This window comes from Neomonachus schauinslandi, chromosome 6 (genome assembly GCF_002201575.2).
Source record: "Neomonachus schauinslandi chromosome 6, ASM220157v2, whole genome shotgun sequence".
Lineage (NCBI taxonomy): Eukaryota > Metazoa > Chordata > Mammalia > Carnivora > Phocidae > Neomonachus > Neomonachus schauinslandi.
Window position 1 is genome coordinate 120,758,113 of NC_058408.1, and position 20,218 is coordinate 120,778,330.

The window sequence follows — 20,218 nt, forward strand, 5'->3', positions numbered from 1 at the left end:
CGAGAGAGGGAACACAAGCAGGGCAAGTAGGAGAGGAAGAAGCAGGCTCCCCGCCAAGTAGGGAGCCTGACACGGGGCTCGATCCCAGGACCCTGGGATCATGACCTGAGCTGAAGGCAGACGCTTAACGACTGAGCCACCCAGGCGCCCCGGGATTATTTGGTTTGGGAATAATTTATAATATTTTTTTCCTGAACTTCCTTCTTAGGTGTACATTACAATGCTTTAGTACTTAACAGTAAGTGACAGTTTAGTCCCTAGAGTGTTTTCAATTTATAGTTCTTTCTTTGACTTTCTTTCAGTTACCTTCAGTCTTTGATTCAATGATTTTCATGGTCATGAAATCCTAAGACTTGAGAATTGGAAGATGCTTAAGACAATCTAACCAAACCTCCTACAAACTCTGCCCTTAACCAGGGCCCTTGCTGCTGCTCCTGATGTCTTGAGAAAGTCCATGTTCAAATAGAGGCTTCTTTGCCCTTTTGAAAAACCTCATGACAGCCTTCATCATTTCTTCCTGAGAGCTGGTGTTTCTAGAAGATTAAAATGTTTGCGGCACCTGGGTGGCTCAGTCAGTTAAGCGTCTACCTTCAGCTCAGGTCATGATCCCAGGGTCCTGGGATTGAGCTCCACATCGGGCTCCCTGCTGAGTGGGGAGTCTGCTTCTCCCCTGCCTGTCATTCCCCCTGCTTGTGCTTGCTCTCTCCCTCTCTCTCTCTGTGTCAAATAAATAAATAAAATCTTAAAAAAAAAAAAAAGATTAAAATGTTTGATTATTCATTCAAGTGAGGTACTTTCTCCCTACTCTTTCCGCATCTTACTCCACTCCTGGCCTCCCGACCTTTTTACTGTCTCATTCACTCATTGTTTTGTTTACTGTGTATCTTTTCACTTCTACTCCTCTTAGGGTATGCCATCATGAAGACATTCCAACGTAAATGGCCCTACAACTTCAGTGCTTTGGCAGACTGTTTTCCTCCCCTCTCATCTTAGAATCCTGAGGGTACACTAACCCAGGAGCCCTCTAGTGGGAGCTAAGCACCCTTTCACAGGCTACACAGCATGAATGAGATCCTGTTCTCCTAATACCGCAATTTCCATTTGTAGACCATTGTTCTTCCACTCTTGAGTGAAAGCTCCAGCCCCTTTGAGCCTCCTTCATTCATCTCTGTCACCACCAGTCTATCACTGTGACTTTTTTTGTTTGTTTTTTAAAAAAGATTTTATTTTTTAAATCATCTCTACATCCAAAGTAGGGCTCACAACCCTGAGATCAAGAGCCACGTGCCCCACTGATGGAGCCAGGTGCCCCTCACTGTTGCTTTTGCAGTTGAACACTTTATCTATATTTACATGCATCCTCATTTTCCTTCCTCAGACTCATGTAATATAGGTAGCCATTTTATTCACGATTCTCTCATCTTCCAATGTCCGTGACCTCATCTTTCTATGGGACTTGTTTCATTATTCATCTGCCTTTCCTCCACTTTATCCTTTCCCTAAATACCTTAGCCTAAAAACATGTTCAAATCTTTCCTACCTGAGAGAGAGAGAGGGCGGGCAGGGAGATATCTTCTCTAGTCTCATTCTAACATTTACAGTCTCTTTTTTCTTTTCTCCTTTGTATCCTCATTCCTTAAAAGAATTGTTTATAATTATTTCGTCATATCTCCTTCATTCCTCAGTCCACTCTCTGCTTTGCCACAGTGCTCAACCATCATTCACTTAGGTCACCAGGGAGGGCCAGAAGACCTTTTTATCCCTTATTTTATTGGTTCTTTCTGCTGTGTTTGATAATGTTGATCAAATCCTCTTTAAAATTCTCTCTTCTTCGGGGTGCCTGGGTGGCTCAGTTGGTTAAGCGTCTGCCTTCAGCTCAGGTCATGAACCCAGGGTCTTGGGATTAAGCCCCACATCGAACCTGCTTTTCCCTCTCTCTCTGCTGCTCCCCCTGCTTTTGCTCACTTTTTGTCAAATAAATAAATAAAATCTTAAAAAAAAAATTCATCTTCAAAGGCTATATTCTGTTAACGTTCTTTTTATGTCTTTTTTGTGGCTTCCTTTTTCTGCCCCCTAAATGTTGGTATCCCTGAGGTTTTTGTGCTTAGAACTCTGCTCTGTATACACTCAGCCAGGGTGAACTCATCCACTCTCCATCAAATCTCTGGCACAAATGCTGTATGCCCTAGATATGTATGCAGTTGCTTGGTAGACATTTCCACTGGGATGTGTGTCCCACATCCTATGTGGCCAAAGCTGTCAACACATTATCTTCCCTCATTCTCAGATCAGATCTTTTCATGTTCTCTGTTACGGTTGATGGCATCACTCTGCCATGCCCCACATTCAATCATCATGGCCTAGGGAATTTTCCTCCTAAATATTTCTCAAACCCATCCTCTTCTTTCCATCCTAATTACCTGCCTACTACCTATCCATCCTCCTCTCTCTCCCCCCATAAGCACAACTGTTTCTCATCTTTGTGCCTTTTCTTATGCTGTCCCATTTGCTTGAAATACCACTGCCTTTCTCTTGATTAACTCCTTTTTTAAAAAGATTTTTATTTAGTTATTTTAGAGAGAGAGAAAGCTCAAGCGGGGGGAGAAGCAGAGAGAGAGAGAGAATCTCAAACAGACTCCACGCTGGCTGTGGTGCCTGACACAGGGCTGAGTCTCACAACCCTGAGACCACAACCTGTGTTGAAACCAAGAGTCAGACGCTCAACCAACTGAGCCACCCAGACGCCCCATGATTAACTCCTTTTTGAGACTCAGTTTAGGTACTACCTCAGATGCCTTCTCGGGTTTATCTCTCACCCCCAAACAAGATTGGATGCTCTATTAATAGCTTGTACATAACTCCATCAGTGTAATTAGCATTTTAGTTCATAATTAGGCTTTTGTGAATATCTCTTCCATTACACTGAAGAACTCCTTGAATCCAAAGACTGGGTCATCATCATCTTTTCATTGCTAGTGTCAAATTGAGTGCTTGTCACATGCAAATATGACCCCTTCATTTTACAGAACAGGAAGTGGAGACCCAGAGTTTATCACTCCCTTAAATGAACAATTCAAAATGAAAGTAGTTTGATTAAAAAAAAAATTTTTTTTAACTGAGTTGGGAGGGAATTTAGTAGGGCATGGGATACGTACACGATTGGTGTCATAAGAAACAGTACTTTTTTCCAAGTGAAATATAATTGGATAAGCAAATAATATCCATAGAATATTGATTAGGTGAGGCATTGGAGGGGCTTGATTTTTCCCAAGTGGTTACAGTTTCTAACATTCTGAAGCACTGTGACCAAGTAGCAGGTATTTAAAAATTATTCTTCAAAAAGGGGTGCCTGGGTGGCATAGTCGGTTGAGTGTCCAACTCTTGGTTTCAGCTCAGGTCGTGATCTCAGGGTCCTGAGATTGAGCCTAGTGTCAGGCTTTGTGCTCAGCATGGAGTCTGCTTGAGATTCTCTCTTCCTCTCCCTTAGCCTCTACCCCTGCTCTCTCTCGTGCACTCTCTCTCTCAAGTGAATGAATAAATCTTTTTTAAAAAATTATTCTGGGGGCACCTGGGTGGCTCAGTTGGTTAAGCGGCTGCTTTCGGCTCAGGTCATGATCTCAGTGTCCTGGCATCGAGTCCTGCATCGGGCTCCTGCTTCTCCCTCTGCTGCTCCCCCTGCTTGTTCTTTCTCTTCCTCTCTCTCTCTGACAAATAAATAAATAAAATCTTCTTAAAAAATAAAAAATAAAAAAATTATTCTGGAAAAAAAGAAAAACTGACTCATTTTAAGTTGTAGTGTTTGTTGAGTGTTTCCTTAAAATCATTGAATACTCTGTTATTACCCCAGAGTCTTATTAAGAATGAAATTCCTTTTATGGGGCACCTGGCTGGCTCGGTCTGTAGAGCATGCAGCTCTTGATCTCAAGGGTGGGAGTTTGAGCCCCAAGTCGGGTGTAGAGATTACTTAAATAAATAAAACTTTAAAAGTATTTTATTAGGGGCACCTGGGTGGCTCAATCGATTAAGCGTCTGCCTTCAGCTCAGGTCATGATCCCAGGGTCCCCTTCTTCCTCTCCCTTTGCTGCTGCCACTCCCCCTGCTTGTGCTCTCTCTCTCTCTCTCTCTCTCTCTCTGTCAAATAAAATCTTAAAAATATATATATTTTTAAAAATTAATTTATTTTCAACCAATCTGTAAATATTTAATACTTCCAACTTTCTTACCTGTTTGTTAGCCCTCTCTCCCCTTCTTTGTCCTCCTAATTATCAACAAACTTTACCCCCTCAACTGTGTTGAGGGTGCTGGGCCAAGTTCTGTTTTATGTATTACAAGGAAGAAACTCTTATGGCTTGAGTTTTTCCTGATGACCTGATGTACAATGTTAATGCAAAGTGTCAGTGGAAACAATTATTTTAACAGGATGACACAGCCTATTTTGCTTAGAAATGTCCTAACTTCCTGTTTAGGTTATCCAGAGGTCAGGTAGGGATTTCTTTTTGCACTCCCATTATACAGATTCATATCATTCAAGCATTGTAGGACTTAGATCACAATCTATTTAATTCCACTGGCTGCATTCATCTTCCCAAGAAGATAAGTCCTTCCCCTCCTGTTTTTATTTAGTTTCTCTTTTTATATTTTAATTCTGTAACCTGTAGTGAAGGTGTGACGCCAGTGGGTCTTTACCCATAGATGCTTTTTAACTAAGCTTCATCTTAAAGTTTGTTGCCCATTTTGAAGTTCATGTGGATACCTGCATTAGTCAAAATGTCACAGTGTTGTCACTGTTCCCCTGCCCCAGAAGTCTAATAACTAAGCACTCAGGCATGCATCAAGCCCCAGAGGAAGCCATGGCTACCTGCTGTGTACTCCTACCTAGTAAATCAGCTTCAGTGTATTTGATAACTGCCCTTTTTTTCAAATTTAATTATGCCTTGAGGCTGTGGAAAAACTGAATTTATCTGTTGAACCAAACTAAGCAGCAAGTGTTCTGACATGTTTATTGAGCAAATTAATATACCCGACAAAAGGGAATTACATATACAATCAGGCTTGGAAGTAACTGGATAATTAAGGGTTAATAAATTGTCTAGCATAAAAGAAGTGCCTTTTAGATTCTGGAAAAGTAAACTAAATACATACCTTTTTAAATTGTTTGAATAAAGATTACAAAATCTTTATTTTTAAGATTTGGAAGAAAGAGATGAATGAGGATCCACTCCCCCTTAAATACAAATACTCAGTGAGATAGTGTAATATTCTTTGTCTTAAATGGAGACCACAGAGATTCTTATTTTCTGTATTTCCATCATGCTAAGTATGGTAGTCTAGCTAACTCTTCATTCCTTGGGAACCCATGGCAAAATGGTAATACACCTGTATTTATATTTTAGGACATAAAACTGAGACCGTATCTCTAGAAAGCAGAACAAATGAGATACACATCTGAAATTAAATTCCCCATTTCACCAGAGTAAGTCTAGTTATGCAGTGACTGGAACAGGGTCTCCACTTTTGTCACTGCCTTACTAAGGTATTACCATAGAAACTATCCTCCTTTTCCTCCTGTAGTTGTTGGAATTTAATGGTCTTGGTTTGTTTTATTTATCTCAAATGGCCTGAGTTCCATTTTAAAGAATATAATGATAAGATGACTCTAGGGGCGAAGTATCTGATTTTAATTTTAGTTTAGCTTTGTCTTTTCAAAAGCCAAAAGTCTGTATTTATAACTAATGGCAAATTATAAACTATACATTACTTGACTTACTAATATTTTAGAGTAAAACATATGTGACTGATTTTGTTGAAGACGAAATTAATCCATCTGTTAGATTCTCCAGGCTTTCATTTGCCTTATTTTAAATCACAACTGTGGGGAGGAGGGGAGAGAAACATCCACTTAGATTCACAAATTTTTAAAAAGTGGTTATTAAAAAATAAAAAAAAGTGGTTATTCCCTCCCTCTTTCTCTTCTTACCAATTAAAGTTTATTTAAAGGAGTACATAATGAAGCTCCAGCCTAGTCTAGTGCCCTTCATTCAAGCAAGTACTATATCCTGGAGTATAGACACATTGTATATTAATTTTTCTTCATTGGCTAATCATATTATCTTCCTTCATTGTTCTAGGTCTTACACAATTTATACAAACAGATCTTATTTCTCCATAGCTTTGTTAAAGCAAAATGACTTACAGAGAGAATTAAAAGTCTAGTAAATACCTCTCATCATGAGATTCAGGGTTTGATTTTCTGAGTATTGGAAGTACGAGCTTTATTGGTGAAGTAATTACATAAACTACTTGTTACATAAGTGTGGCAGATGACATAATGAATCTGGACAGAAAATTGAATGTATGACCTGGGAATGTTTATTTAACGTGTTTGATGGTGGCATCACTGGTTTACAAAAGGTAATCTCGGGAGCAGAACTTTGGTTGTGAAATACTTTTAGTGCATTCTATAGTCAATAAATAGACTAGTCTAGCTTTCAGAATAATTATAAGGTGTCACTAAAAATTCAGAGATGTTTTAGTTATTAATAGTTCACATTAAAGTAAATAACATAGCTATCTTATTAGTATATAAGATGTGAGTTCAGCATAGACTTATACAATTCTGTGTCACAAGGTAACATATACAGTCCATCTCAACATACATTTACTTGGTGCCTACTATATACCAGATACTGGGCCAAATGTGAAGATACAGATATAAGCAACACAAATTGCCAGCTTTGAGGTACTTACAAAGTACATTGTTAGGAGGAAGTAAAGGCACTTCAACTGTTGGGATACTGGAAAGAGACTGGGCTGAAATAGCAGTGAATCACCCAATCTACAAAAGGAATTGATACTTAATTCTTTAATGGGTTGGTAGACACATCAATATACTGTGAAAAATCCTGTGATAGAGATGTGGCAGGAGCTCTGAGGACATGAAAGGAACAGAAAACCCAACCCAAGCCCTGGGGGGCTTCTTGAGAGAGGCAGGATTTAAATTTTAAGAAATTTAAATTTTATGGAATAAATAAGAGTTACCTGGATGATGAAGGAGGGGAAGGGGACTCCACACAGAGGAAAAGAAAATGAGCAACATCCTGGGGGTCATCATGGTATTTAAGGGAATTCTTTGTTTAGGAGCTTAAATTACAAGGCAGGAGAGGAAGCCAAAAGGTTGACCTTGTAAGGGCCAAGGGTCAGCATCCCGAGATGGGCCACTTTGGCATGAACATTATTTTGGGCTAAAAGCAATCAAAACCCAGCAGATACAGGAAAGTTCCTTGCCTCCCCCTCAACTGCCTGCTTGTACCAGGAAGAGAACTATTAACAGACTCCCTTTTACCTAAGAAACTTCTCTGCATAATCGGGCAACATTTGTTTTCCAAACATCTCCTTTTACCTTCCTGCTAATGGTCCTTCTTCCCTTTGTATCCTCAGACCCTACTGCTATCTCTAGCTCATTTAAGCTTCATGTTGCCTCATTGTCTTTGGAATTTCCATGTCTGTGTAGATTCTCCATAGGTAAGCTATTAAATTTAATTTTCTCCACTTAATCTATCTCATTGCAATTTAATTCTTAGTCCAGTTAGGAGGACCTTGAAGGGCAGAGGAAATTCTTTCTCCCCAACAATCTGGATTAGGTGCAAGATCCCTTTGCATTTCATGTTAAAGAACTTGAGATTTATCTTGAAGAAGTTGGGAAGCCATTGACTGTTTTAAGTAAGTGAATGGTATGATCACATTTGTATTTTAGCTGGATCTCTCTGGCAGCAGTGTGGCGATTGATGGATCTGGGGTATTAGAAGGGAGAGGCAGAGCAGGATAGGTGATACCAAAGGCCCCAGGGTAGAGCTTATGATACCTGAACTAGGATAGTAGTAGTAGTAGGGATGGAAAGTAGGAAGCAAGTGAATTCAAGAAATATTTAGGAAGTTAAGTTGGCACAATTTGACAACAAGTTAGATGCCAGAGTTGTGAAAGAGAGGAGTCAAAACAGACTGAATGATGGGACGCCGGGGTGGCTCAGTTGGTTGAGCATGTATCTCTTGATCTCAGTTCAGGTCTTGATCCCAGGGTTGTGAGTTCAAGCCCCACATTGGGCTCCATACTGGGCATGGAGCCTACTTAAAAACAAACTAACAGACAAACAGGGTACCTGCTGGTCTCAGCCAAAACAGACTGAATGCAGATTTCTGGTTTGGGTAATTAGGTAAATGCTATTGTTCAATATGTAACCCACCTTTTAATATCAGGAAGCTGAATTAGGTATTCTCATGACTGAAGAAAAACAAGCCAAGTATATATGTAAAGGTATTAATAAAAATCAAAATCATACTTAACTATTTGAGGTAAATGTACCTGAGGAAACTATGAAATTTTCTTTCCTGTTTTGGATAATTATAGGGATTTTGCTTTTCATAAATAGAGGCTAGAAAAATTCTTGATAATAATTTTATTAACATGTTTCAGCATTTATAAAGAACTTTTAGGAAACTTTAGTTAAATATCTATTGTTATTTGGGTTTAAATATATAAGTAATTTAAACCCCAATTGCCAAGAATTATTTTAAAACTCAACCATATAAGATGTTAATTTCTTATGTTACTAATGGAGAGTCAGAAGATCCTCTTAAAAGCTTAAGTAACAAATTCTACTCCCAGGTATATACCCAAGAAAAATAAAAACATATCCACACAAAAACTTGTACGTGAATGTTCACAGCAGTATCTATGCTGAAAAATGGAAATAACCCAGATGTTCATTAACTGATGAATGGATGAACAAAATGTGGCATATTCATACAATAGAATATTATTTGACAATAAAAAGGAATGAAGTAATGACATATGCTTCAACATGGATGACCCTTGAAAACATCATGCTAATTGACAGAAACTTGTTACAAAAGACCACATGTTATATGACTCCTGTTTGGAGAGTGACTGCTAATGGTATGGGGTGATAAAAATGTTCTAAAATTGTTGGAGATGGCTGCACAACTCCATGAATATATTCAAAACCATTGATTTGTATACTTTAAATGGATGAATTGTATGTGAAATACATTTCAAAGCTGCCTTAAAAATTTCTGTAAAAGTAACAGAACAAGAAATAGCAGTTTAATTATATTAAAGTTATAAAAGCAAAAATAGAGAAAAATTGTGATAGCAATCAAAAAATAGGAAGGTTGTCTAAGTAAGGTAAACTGTCATGTGATAGCTGCAAGCTGATAAATCAAAAATTAGAAAAATGAGTGTATTTAGAGACACTGAATTAAACAGAAGGAGTTAAATGTGATTGCTTCTAAGAATGGGAAGGGTGGGGCAGGGGACTTTGGTTTTTATGATTATTAACCATGTATTACTTGGTAAAATTAATTTTTATAAATTAACCACAGAAAATCATACATATGTATGTATTTGTATGCCATTTTAGCAATGATAGTGACCAAAAATTTAAAGATAAAGCAAATGTGGATGTGTATAAATCTGATTATGTAAATTCCATTTTTTGCCTCTTTTCCCAAATTCCAAACCGACCCAAGGAGTTTATCTAGGAGTACTACATAGCTTACCATCAAAAATACTTTGAGAACATTCTACTTCTGCTGTGTGCAGTTCACCCTAGTGAAATGACCTGAAGAGGTCGATACCTTTAAACAGTCTCTGCAGAGTGCTGTGCCCAGAGCTTGCTCCTGGTCCTACGTAGTTGGGAGTGGAAAAGCCAGCGGAGAACAGGTTTGGCAAATGGGACATTTGAAGAGGGTAGGTGTGGGTTAGGGGTCATGTGTATCAGAGAGCATGAGGCAGCTTGAGGGCAATTAACACCTGAAGGCAAAAAGTGAGGTGAGTGGAGGCATAATACTGCTTCTTTACAGTTTTTGGCTAGGCCCTTTCTGGCTACTACTTAAACTTCTCGTCTGTGCTTCATGTGGAGTTTTCCATATGTGGTGTTTTCTCAGATAGTTGGAAAGGGGGTAAAGCCAAGAGCTCTAAAAATCATATTGAGCTCATCATTTGATTTCAACATCTATTTAGAAAAAGGACTTGTATTTTCCCCCATTGGGACTGATTTAGTAAGACCCATTTTTCTTGAACCCCAGTGCCTAATTGCTCATATTTCTTCATTAAAGCTGTATTATGGTTTAGGATTTTCATTGCTGTTTACATCTCTGAAGTGCTCTAGGAACCTTGCATTGGCTTTGTGTTTTGGAGGGAGAGGAAAAATGATCTGCTTTACTTTTGGAATCTGCAAAGCAACTCTGAGGTCCCAGGTGGATTTGGTGTTTGGAAAAGGGAATTTGGGGGACTAAGGTTGACCTGAGCCCCCAGGTCACTGTTCACGTTTACAAAAGCAAACCTGGTATCCCCAATTGCTTTTCTCTTGAGGTTGGCTTAGCTTTATTTATCTTCTGTCTTGGGTCACTGCCCCTGAGGTGCTTCAAAAGCAAAACCCAAAAGACTCAAAACAAAGAAAGCTAAACCAGATTCAAGGAAAAAATGACCTGGCACTCTGGGTTCACTATTACAAAGGCAAAAAGTCACTTCAAGAGTTCCATAGAATGGTTTTAAGTCGGCCTAGATTCATTGTGTCATTTGCACAAAGTGATCTCAACAGGTCCAAGACCCCAAGTTTCTTGGGTGGAGACTGGGAGTGAGACTTAGGATGAGAAACTGTCAGCAAGCCAGATGCTTTGACACAAACGAATTCTTCAGTGATTCTGAAGTGATTCAACTATTTTGAGCATATAAATGGGACCACCCATGCAACCATATCTTTCCTTAAGCTAAATCTTTTTGTTTGCTGGACACACACAGGGAATGCTGAGGAAGTGAAACTTACCACTCACTTACAGATATTGGCGTAAGTCCACTTTATGTTATCAGATTAGTTATGAAGGCTATTTTTGAATCCTTGGTGAAAAAAGAAGTTAGGATACTAATTTTAGATAATCTTATAAATCATGATGAGATAGAACTAAGGCATCTTATTTTGCTATTCATTTTTGCGTGATCCATACTTTGCTTACTTCCCAAAAGGATTTAAGGTAGAATTATTTTACTTGACTATTGGAACAAACCCATTTATAGAACTTAATACCAATTTTCATTATAATATGCCTGACTTTATCCTTTAATAAGTAATTGTAAAATTGCTTTTGAATAATCTAGGGAAGATTTTTGGTTTTGTTCATGTTTGATCTACATCTTTGAATATCAGGTATATTTGTTAATAAATTCACCTGTTGAGACTGTGTCTTACTGTTTATTTACAAGACTGAGAGAGATTTTGTGTAATTAATAACAAATGTATTATTTGTGTACTGCCATCTGAAAGGTAGCAGAGCTTAAGGTAGAGAAGTGAGGTTTTCCATAACTTAGGTTTTAATATTAAGGTTATAGTGCATCCTGTGAAACCTGACCAAATGTGAGAGAGAGACCCCAAGGCTATGATTGTGTGTGGAGTGAAGATGAGTGTCAGTGGTTTTTTTCTCGCACCACTCCACTTTCCTCATCCCTTCCTATCACACTCTGGCTCCAGAGCAGCCATGTTCTTTTTAAACTATTCCAAAGCTCAGGGATCATGAGCAGGCATGGGTAGCAGCCTATAAAATGGGCTCATTGCATAACTCTGGCCTGGCATAAGGTTAGGGTAGGACCCAAGAATAATGTCCTAGTTTTGTGTTACATCTTTTACTTCAATAGAACTGTACTTTAACTCGCCCCCCTGTGGCTGATTCTGAATTTTATGTCCCCTGTAACTTCCCTTCCCCCTCCATTCAATATCTCCTATTGTCCAGTTGCCCCTTTGCCCTGTACATGCTTCTCATCTTCCCCAATCCAGCCCCTCTTCCTTGCAGGATTCTTTCTCCTGCAGTCCCTCTGTCCTTCCCTCCCTCTTTCCATCTACCCTTCAATTATTCTCCAAGCAATGAGAAATAAAGCTTCAGTTGATAATAAAAAAAAAAAAAGAACTGTACTTTAAAAATGTGAAAAAGTGGGATTACATCTCAAAGCTTTTGCACAGCAAAGGAGACCATCAACAAAACAAAAAGGCAAGCTATCTAATGGGTGAAGATATTTGCAAATCATAGATTCGATAAAGGGTTAATATCCAAAGTATATTTAAAAAAAACTTACACAACTGACTATCAACCCCCCAAAACAATCCAGGACTTGAATAGACATTTTTCCAAAGAAGATACATAGATGGCCAATGGGCACATGAAAAAATGCTGAACGTCACTAATCATCAGGAAAACACAAATCAAAATTACAATGAGATTTCCCCTCACACCTATGAGAAAGACAAAGAAGTAGCAACTGTTGACAAGGATGTGGAGAAAAGGAAACCCGTGTGCCCTGCTGGTAGGAATGTAAATTGGTGCAGCCACCATGGACAGCAGTGTGGAGGTTCTTCAAAAAATTAAAAATAGAACTGCCATAAGATCCAGCAATTCCAGGGCATCTGGGTGGCAGTTGAGCATCTGGCTCAGGTCATGATCTCGGGGTTGTGAGATCGAACCCCACCGTCAGGCTCCGTGCTGGGGGTGGATCCAGCAATCCCACTTCTGGATATTTATCCAAAGGAAACAAAAACACCAATTTAAAGAGATATATGCACCCAGTATGTTCACTGTGGCATAACTTGCAGTCGCCAAGATGTGGAAGCAACCGAAGTGTCTGTCAGTAGATAAATGGATAAAGAAGCTGTGGGAGATATATGGAATATATATATATATATAATGGAATATTGCTCAGCCATAAAAAGAAATGAAATCTTGCCACTTGTGATAACATGAATGGACCTAGAAAGTATTATGCTAAATGAAGTAATTCAGAGAAAAACAAATACTGTATGATTTCACTTATATGTGGAATCTCAAAAAACAAGTGAGCAAACAAAACAGAAACAGACTCATAGATACAGGAGACAAACTGTTGGTTACCAGAGTGGGGAGTGGTTTCGGAGTGGGTGAAATAAGTAAAAGGGATTAACAGGTACAAACTTCCAGTTGTAAAATAAATAAGTCACGGGGATGTAATGTACAACATCGGATATATAGTCAGTAATATTGTAATAACTTTGTATGGTGACGGATGGTAACTAGACTTACCTTGGGGTTCATTTTATGATGTATAAAAATATCAAATCACTATGATGTATACCTGAAACCCATGGGATATTGTATGGCAATTATACTTCAATTTAAAGTGAAATAGGACCTTGTAATAATTACGGATGAGGGACACTGATAGACCATTCAGAAATATTAGAGAAAGAATTGCTTCTTTCTCTAGAAAGATCATTTAACTCTTACTTACATTAGATCCAAGTCTTTATCATGAGGGAATCTATTTTCTTTACCAGTGCCCCCAGGGAAAAGCCTGGGAGCAGTGGAGGGAAGTCAATTGACTACATTCACTTGCCCTAGTTTGCCCACAGGCCCGCGCTGGCGTTTCTCAGAGAGCTGTGAGCATAAGCCAAAGAAGTCTGTAGGGTGCTTGTTTTTTTATACTCTGAAAAGCCCAGGAAAAAGCTCCCGGGTAAACTTGGGATGGTCTGGCATCATCAATCAGTAAGTTATTTCTTGAATGTCTACTGAGGGGTTACACTCTGCTGTACACACTTCATGCGTTTCCCTGCCTAGCTTTATGAAGTTTGTTTCTATTTACTTATTAAATGCAGTTATTATGCATTTGAAAAATCCTTACACACATGGAAATGAGAAATGAGAATAGGAGGGCAGTGTGCTTCCTGGCCCGATATTTCCTCTGCACCCGTATCTATGCATCCTTTGGGGCACAGACACAGAAATGGTGCTCGAGTCTACAGCCACTGGGTTCGTGGGCTGAGAATAATGAGCAGGCAGTCACTGGCTCCTACAGAAATCAGCAGCTTCTGTCTTAATATTAAATTGATTGTAGCAGGGCGCCTGTGTGGCTTAGTCGGTTACACGGCTGCCTTTGGCTCAGCTCCTGATCTCAGGGTCCTGGGATCAGGCCCTGGTAGGGTAGGGCTCCCTGCTCAGCTGGAAGCCTGCTTCTCTCTCTCCCTCTGCTCCTTCCCCGTGTTTATGCCCTCTCTCTCTCAAATAAATAAATAAGATCTTCAAAAATAAATAAAATAGATTGTAGCTTCCCTGTATGTTAACTGGAAATTAAATAAAAACATCAAAACATTGTTTCCTTGTTAACTGTCACCTCCCCACTTTCCCCACTTAAAAAGTAAACTCTAGAGGGCAGGGACCATTTGTCTCATTCAGTACTGCATCTCTAGCCTAGCACGGTAACTAGCACATTATAGGTGGGCAGTCAATATTTGTTGAATGAATAAATGAATCTTACCTAGATCATTAGCCTTTTTTCCACATTGGCAGTGAGTTCCTTAACCATGAATGTTCAACCTTATGCAGATTTCCATAGATATCTACAAGTTAATGATGCACAATGTATATTTCTATAAAATACTAGTGTAAATTTAAAGGCATGTAGATTAGACTTGTTGACATGTTAGGCAGGCAGGTTAAATTTTATGGTTCCTGTAATTTCTAGTGGATAAGAGATTTGCATATGAGTATCTGACCACATGTGAATATTTCTTTATCTAGGAGAGTCTGTTTTTTTGCTGTTTTGTAGAAGAACCAGTTCTGTATTCACTGTTGGAGTTGGTGTAGGTTTTAAATTCATTAAATAGACGACTCCTTTCCCACCCGGGGATAGATCAGCGCAAGAGAAAAAGAGACTTATTTTAAGGCCTCTTCCTCTTCCAAATCCCAAAGGTCATGTTGCTAATGCTTTTTGGAAAGAAAGGGAGATTACAGCCGGTGTATTAAGTGGTTACTTTCTGCTGACTGTACGCATGCCCACACATACTTGTGTAAACACACACTTATACCTAAAAGAGGAGTCCTTCAAAATGAGGCTCTTGTTAACAACTGTGTGAGGAGTATTTATTATAGAAATTTATTTTAATATATAAATAATGTAAACCTTATTTCTAAATCTAGAGTTAATACATAGCCATTGTGGAATATTATGAAAATGAAGAATTCAGTAAGTTACCCATAACCCCATCACACAAATAACAACCATTCTTAACATTCTCGAAAATTTTCTCCCATTCTTTTTTGATGGGTGTTTATGTAATTTTAGTAGGAACGTTTATCACAAGCATCTTACCAAGACACTTAAAATTTTGTGTAAACATCGACTCTAATAACTACATGATACTCATTTTAACCATTCTCTTAATATTGAGATTTGGGCTATTTTCAGGCTTTTCCCCCCACCTTTGGTTTTTTGATAACACAGTTAACATTTTTGAGATTAACATCATTATTCTCTACCTTTATTATTGTTTCCCGAGGTTTGATTCCTAGAACTAGGATTACTGAATCAAAGGGATTGGCCATTTTTGTAGGGTTCTTAAACATGTATTATAAAATCGCATTCCAGAGATGTTATGCCGATTTTCATTTTCACTGTCAGTGTGTGTGAAAGTTAACTTTTCCCTCTTTGTGAAAGTTGCTTGTTGCTAAGCAACAGTCAAAAATTACACAGAAGGTAAAATAAATTTTAAACTTTAAATAACTTTTCTTTTCCAGACAGTATATTCTTTTAACATCGTTTCAGTGTAGTTTTTGTACCAATATCTTAACTTTTGATATACCCTAGGATGTTGTCCAAAAGAAAATAGAGTGGCTTTTAATATACTAGTTACTATTTTCATGATGGAATTTTCACCCTTTTATGGGAATGTCTCTACTAATAGCTGTATATTGGATGGGAAAAGAGTCAGACAAGTCCATTACCTTCCTAAAGAAGAGCTGTTTTTTTGTAACCTTTCTTTAGGTTTTAATCACCCCAGAAGTTTTATCCCTCCCAGAGTCCGTGGGTTGGCTCACATATCCTATGAGTAAATACAAATGCTTCCTTCAATTGAAAGCAAAACCAATACACCCTTTACTTATAAAGTGAGTTAAAACAAGAAGAATAATATAAAAACTGAAGGAAGGTAGTAAGTAAAGTATTTAGCTTTCTGAAACAATTCAAATGGGGATAGGAAGTTGGTTTTAAATGGCTTAAAGGAGATTAGGGTTTTAAAGTTGGATAAGGAGTTTGGTGCTTTGGTTTAGGCACGGCATTGCTTTTAAAAGATTACTTCCATATTTGACAACAATTCTAACTGGAGATTATAAAGCAAATAGTCAATTTTAAGACACTACGGAATACAAGAGGGCTTCTTTTTGTTGTTGTTTGTTTATACAAAATGATTGCCTAGAGTTAACAGGCTGAGTCCTGAAGCCCTTATTTCATAATACTGCTGAGGATCTATCACCAGGGAGAATCCAGCAGAGGTTGTTTAATGCACTTAATTGAGATTATCTGAGCTTTTGGTTTAAATTACTTTGGGAAAAGTCTAGGTACAAACGGCTTCTTTGAAAGGTAAACATACTTAACCTCTAAGAAAAAAGGTTCAATTTAAGTTCTTTGAAATTCTTCAAACAGGTAGTAGCACCAACCCTTATTAATTAAATTGGAGTATGAACTGAATAATGAGTAAAGATTAAATCTCTATACATCAGGTACAAGTGTTAATATAATTCTATTAATAGTATTTTCATTATTTTATAATTGCTTGAGAATGCAATCAGGTATTGTATTAGAAAAGCAAGACCTGACAATTTTAGTAATTTTCAAAAGTAAAAAGATACTATGTGCTGTTTTGGTTATACAGTATAGTTAATGATAAAGTTTTAAAAATGAATTCCTTATTCTGTTCCATCTAAGAAGCAGGTCATCATTAAAGTGGATCAAGAATGGCATAACTGTATGTATTAGCTATGGGTAAATAGTCAAAAGTTGGTTTAACATTTTTGCCCTATCTTCCTCAGCTCCTTGACCTGTTTATGGTTTGGGATTGGTCTACTTATCTAGCTGATTATGGACAGCCAGCTTCTAAGTACCTTCGGGTGAATCCAAACACAGCTCTTACTCTTTTGGAGAAGTAAGTACATTCTGAAGACTTTTTTTGCACATTATAGCATTTTGTGATTTAGTGATGCTCGAACAACTAGAGACTTTCAACAAAAGAGAAATGTCTAAATGGAGCTTAAAAGCTCAGTCCATTTTAATGATCAAAACATAAGCCTCTTTCTTTCCTGGTTGTAGTGTTGGTGTAGTTTTATGAGATTGCTGTTTCTGTTGATGTGAACAAAATTTTGTGCATCTTGTCCAATTAAAAATAATAGAAGTTTAGTTGTTACTTTTCCCCTCATTATGTGGCAGATTTTCTTTTAACTTAATCACATTTCATTTTAGGTATTACTATTAAAATTTTCTATTTTTGAATTAAAAATGTATATTATTTTCCCACATTTCAGAATATCTGTGATATATTTGATTTCAGAGGACAAAAGGAACTGTTTAAAATAAATGTAAATTTATTTTACCATGCCATGAAACACTAGTGAGGCCGAAAACAAAAAACAAAAAACACTGCTTTAAATCTTCTAATGTTATTTTTCTTTCACCTTGTCTTGCTATGAATGTGATTTGCAGAGTCCATAGAGGGTATGTATTTTAGCCTACATTATGGAATGATATTAGAAAATAGTATGATATTAGAAAACTTAACATACTTTAGATTTACATACTAACGCAAAAACCCCACTTCATATAGAATGTAAAATAAAGCTGCTAATATTTTGTGTAGTTGCTCTGTATTTTTATTAGTACCTATTTTCTTTGAAGTATATTTTTCAGGCATAAGGATTAGTGTGAGATAATTCAGAGCATGCCAAGATATTTTACTTGTGACAGCATAGCTTTTAATTTCCCTTTACCAAGCCTCTTCATTCATATATATTCCTAGGATGAAGGATACTAGCAAAAAGAACAATATATTTGCTCAGTTCAGGAAGAATGATCGAGACAAACAGAAGTTGATAGAGACAGTCGTGAAACAGCTGAGAAGTTTGGTGAATGGTATGTCCCAGCACACATAGACTTGGATTGCACTCCGTGACACCAAATCTGTGATTCAGCATTGATCTCTAATGGGTCATGATACAGTAATTTGTTTGCAGAATTTAAAAACACAATAGAAAAAGACACTGATGAGAAATTAAACAAGAAACAATAAAAATATCATTTGTACAGATTTTTAAATAATTGGATACTGTTTTATATGGAAAGTGTGATATTAATTTTTTTCACTTTTAGGGAAAAAGGCAAAACGTAATATATAAATCAGGTCAAAAGTCGTATATGAAATTGATTGTAAATTCATTAGAAAAAGCTTATATGCCTCTACATATAAGTATTTTTTTCTATTCAGACTTGAATGACTTTTCTGGTTTTTTTCATTAGTATCCAGTTTTGAAATGTAATCATGTCTGATATGGGAGTATTTCACTGTCATTTTGTAACTGTTAACTTTTATTTTCATCTCAATATGATTTAAGTAGACTAAATTTTCCAATTCTGCAGATTCTGAGGGGGAAATATACAAATCTTTAAAGGTCCCTGAAATCAACCTTGATTTAACTCAGTAAGAATGTGAATTATTTGTTCTGCTTGGGTGGTTTAATTTAATGCTTCTGAATATGAAGAAAAGGTGTTTGGATTTTCTAAAGATGCAATGTTGTTTCTGTTTAGCAGGGTTAATATTTCTAACTATATTGTTTGTAGCTGACCCCATTCTAGGATTTATTTGGTTTGGTTTGGTTCAAGTTAAAAGAGAGGACAGGAACGAAGCGGGGTAAACCACTTCAGGTGCTGCTTGTGCTAAAGTAGATCGGTTCCTACACACACAAACGTTACCACAGGGGTCAGGTTACTTTCTTCAAATAGCAGATCCCAGTACCTATCCTCAGTATGGAAACAAGCCAAACCAAGTGAACTCTGGAAAATCTAAAATGAATGTACATTTTCTTCTGTGTAAATTACTATGGTCCACATGGTAGTTATCAACCTGATCCTAACTTTCTTTTCATTGTATTTATGCTGAATATTCATTTTGCATTTTCAGGATTTATGCCTGTAAGAAACTTACACTTGACTCTGTAAAATAAGTGTAAAGAATTATATGTCCATTTCTGGATTTTGTGATGAAATATTAAAAAAAGGTTGAGCAAGTTGTTGAAAATGCATTGCTGTTGCATCTATTCAGAGCTTCCTGATTGAAAACGACTGCTTCCTTCAGAAAAACTCTTATTCCCTAGTTATTGGAATGGGGAGTGTCACCAAAACAGATAATAAGCATTTATTCTCTTGACCATCTCAATCCTAAAGTACTTCACATTTTAAAAAATACTACATGGAGGGGCGCCTGGGTGGCTCAGTCATTAAGCGTCTGCCTTCGGCTCAGGTCATGATCCCAGAGTCCTGGGATCGAGCCCGGCGTCGGGCTTCCTGCTCAGCGGGAAGCCTGCTTCTCCCTCTCTCTCTGCCCCTGCTTGTGTTCCCTCTCTCGATGTCTCTCTCTCTCTGTCAAATAAACAAATAAAATAAAATAAAAAATACTACATGGAAAACATGGTAATTCTTCAGGCACAATAAAGTCTGGAAGTTAGAAGAGGAGCGGTGAACAGCTAGCTCTTTTTTGAAGACTGGAATGTGGCTGTCCCTCGCGTGCCGTACGTAGCCCTGCAGGGCACTCGGGATGTCTCCCTGGCTTTGGTTGAGGCGTCCCCGGATCCGGAGAGACGCCGCCTTTGTACTGCTTGGAGTAGACCACTGTGGGTTCCTAGCTATGATGGTGTGAGGTTCACTTTCTTCTGTAATACGTACAGCCCTCCTGCCACTCCCCGCCAACCCTCAGGTTGCACTGTAGGGACAGGGACGCAAGAGCCCAGGGGACCAGACACAAAACACCGGAGAAGCAACCAGGTAGACCGACTGGGGTGGGATGGGGTGGCCTCCAGGGTGGGAAGGAACGGTGAATTCAGCCCTAGAGACCCGAAAGGCGCCCCGAGATACCTGCTTCTGGTGGGATTAGGGTGTCTCAGTGAAGCTTTGGGCAGCAATGACACTACCGTCTTTTGCAGGGGCCCTGGAGTGGTAGCTCAGAAACCGGGGCGGTGTGGGGATGTCCGGGAATCCCGACCCCGGGTGTCCCTTGTAGGTGTTTGCAATGCAAGGCAGGCATCGAAGACCTCAATTTCCCTGGAAACTGAAACAGAGTAAAGGGGACAAACCCTAAACCCCAGCC

General features: G+C 38.2%; 1 protein-coding gene across 4 annotated transcripts in view; it reads left to right on the plus strand.

Annotated features, from left to right (window-relative positions):
• EXOC6 (exocyst complex component 6) overlaps nt 1–19,213 on the plus strand; it is a 228,803-nt gene extending 209,590 nt beyond the window's left edge. For 3 of the 4 annotated variants that reach the window (XM_044916552.1, XM_021700179.2, XM_044916551.1), the window contains 2 exons: nt 16,899–17,011; nt 17,879–19,213. In XM_044916552.1, the coding sequence (XP_044772487.1) occupies nt 16,899–17,011; nt 17,879–18,011 (246 nt within the window). In that variant the 3' untranslated portion in view covers nt 18,012–19,213. Of the gene's footprint in view, nt 1–16,898; nt 17,012–17,565; nt 17,578–17,878 lie in introns of all 4 variants that reach the window. The other variant, XM_044916550.1, reaches the window with a different exon arrangement.
• Nucleotides 19,214–20,218: the final 1,005 nt, after the last annotated feature.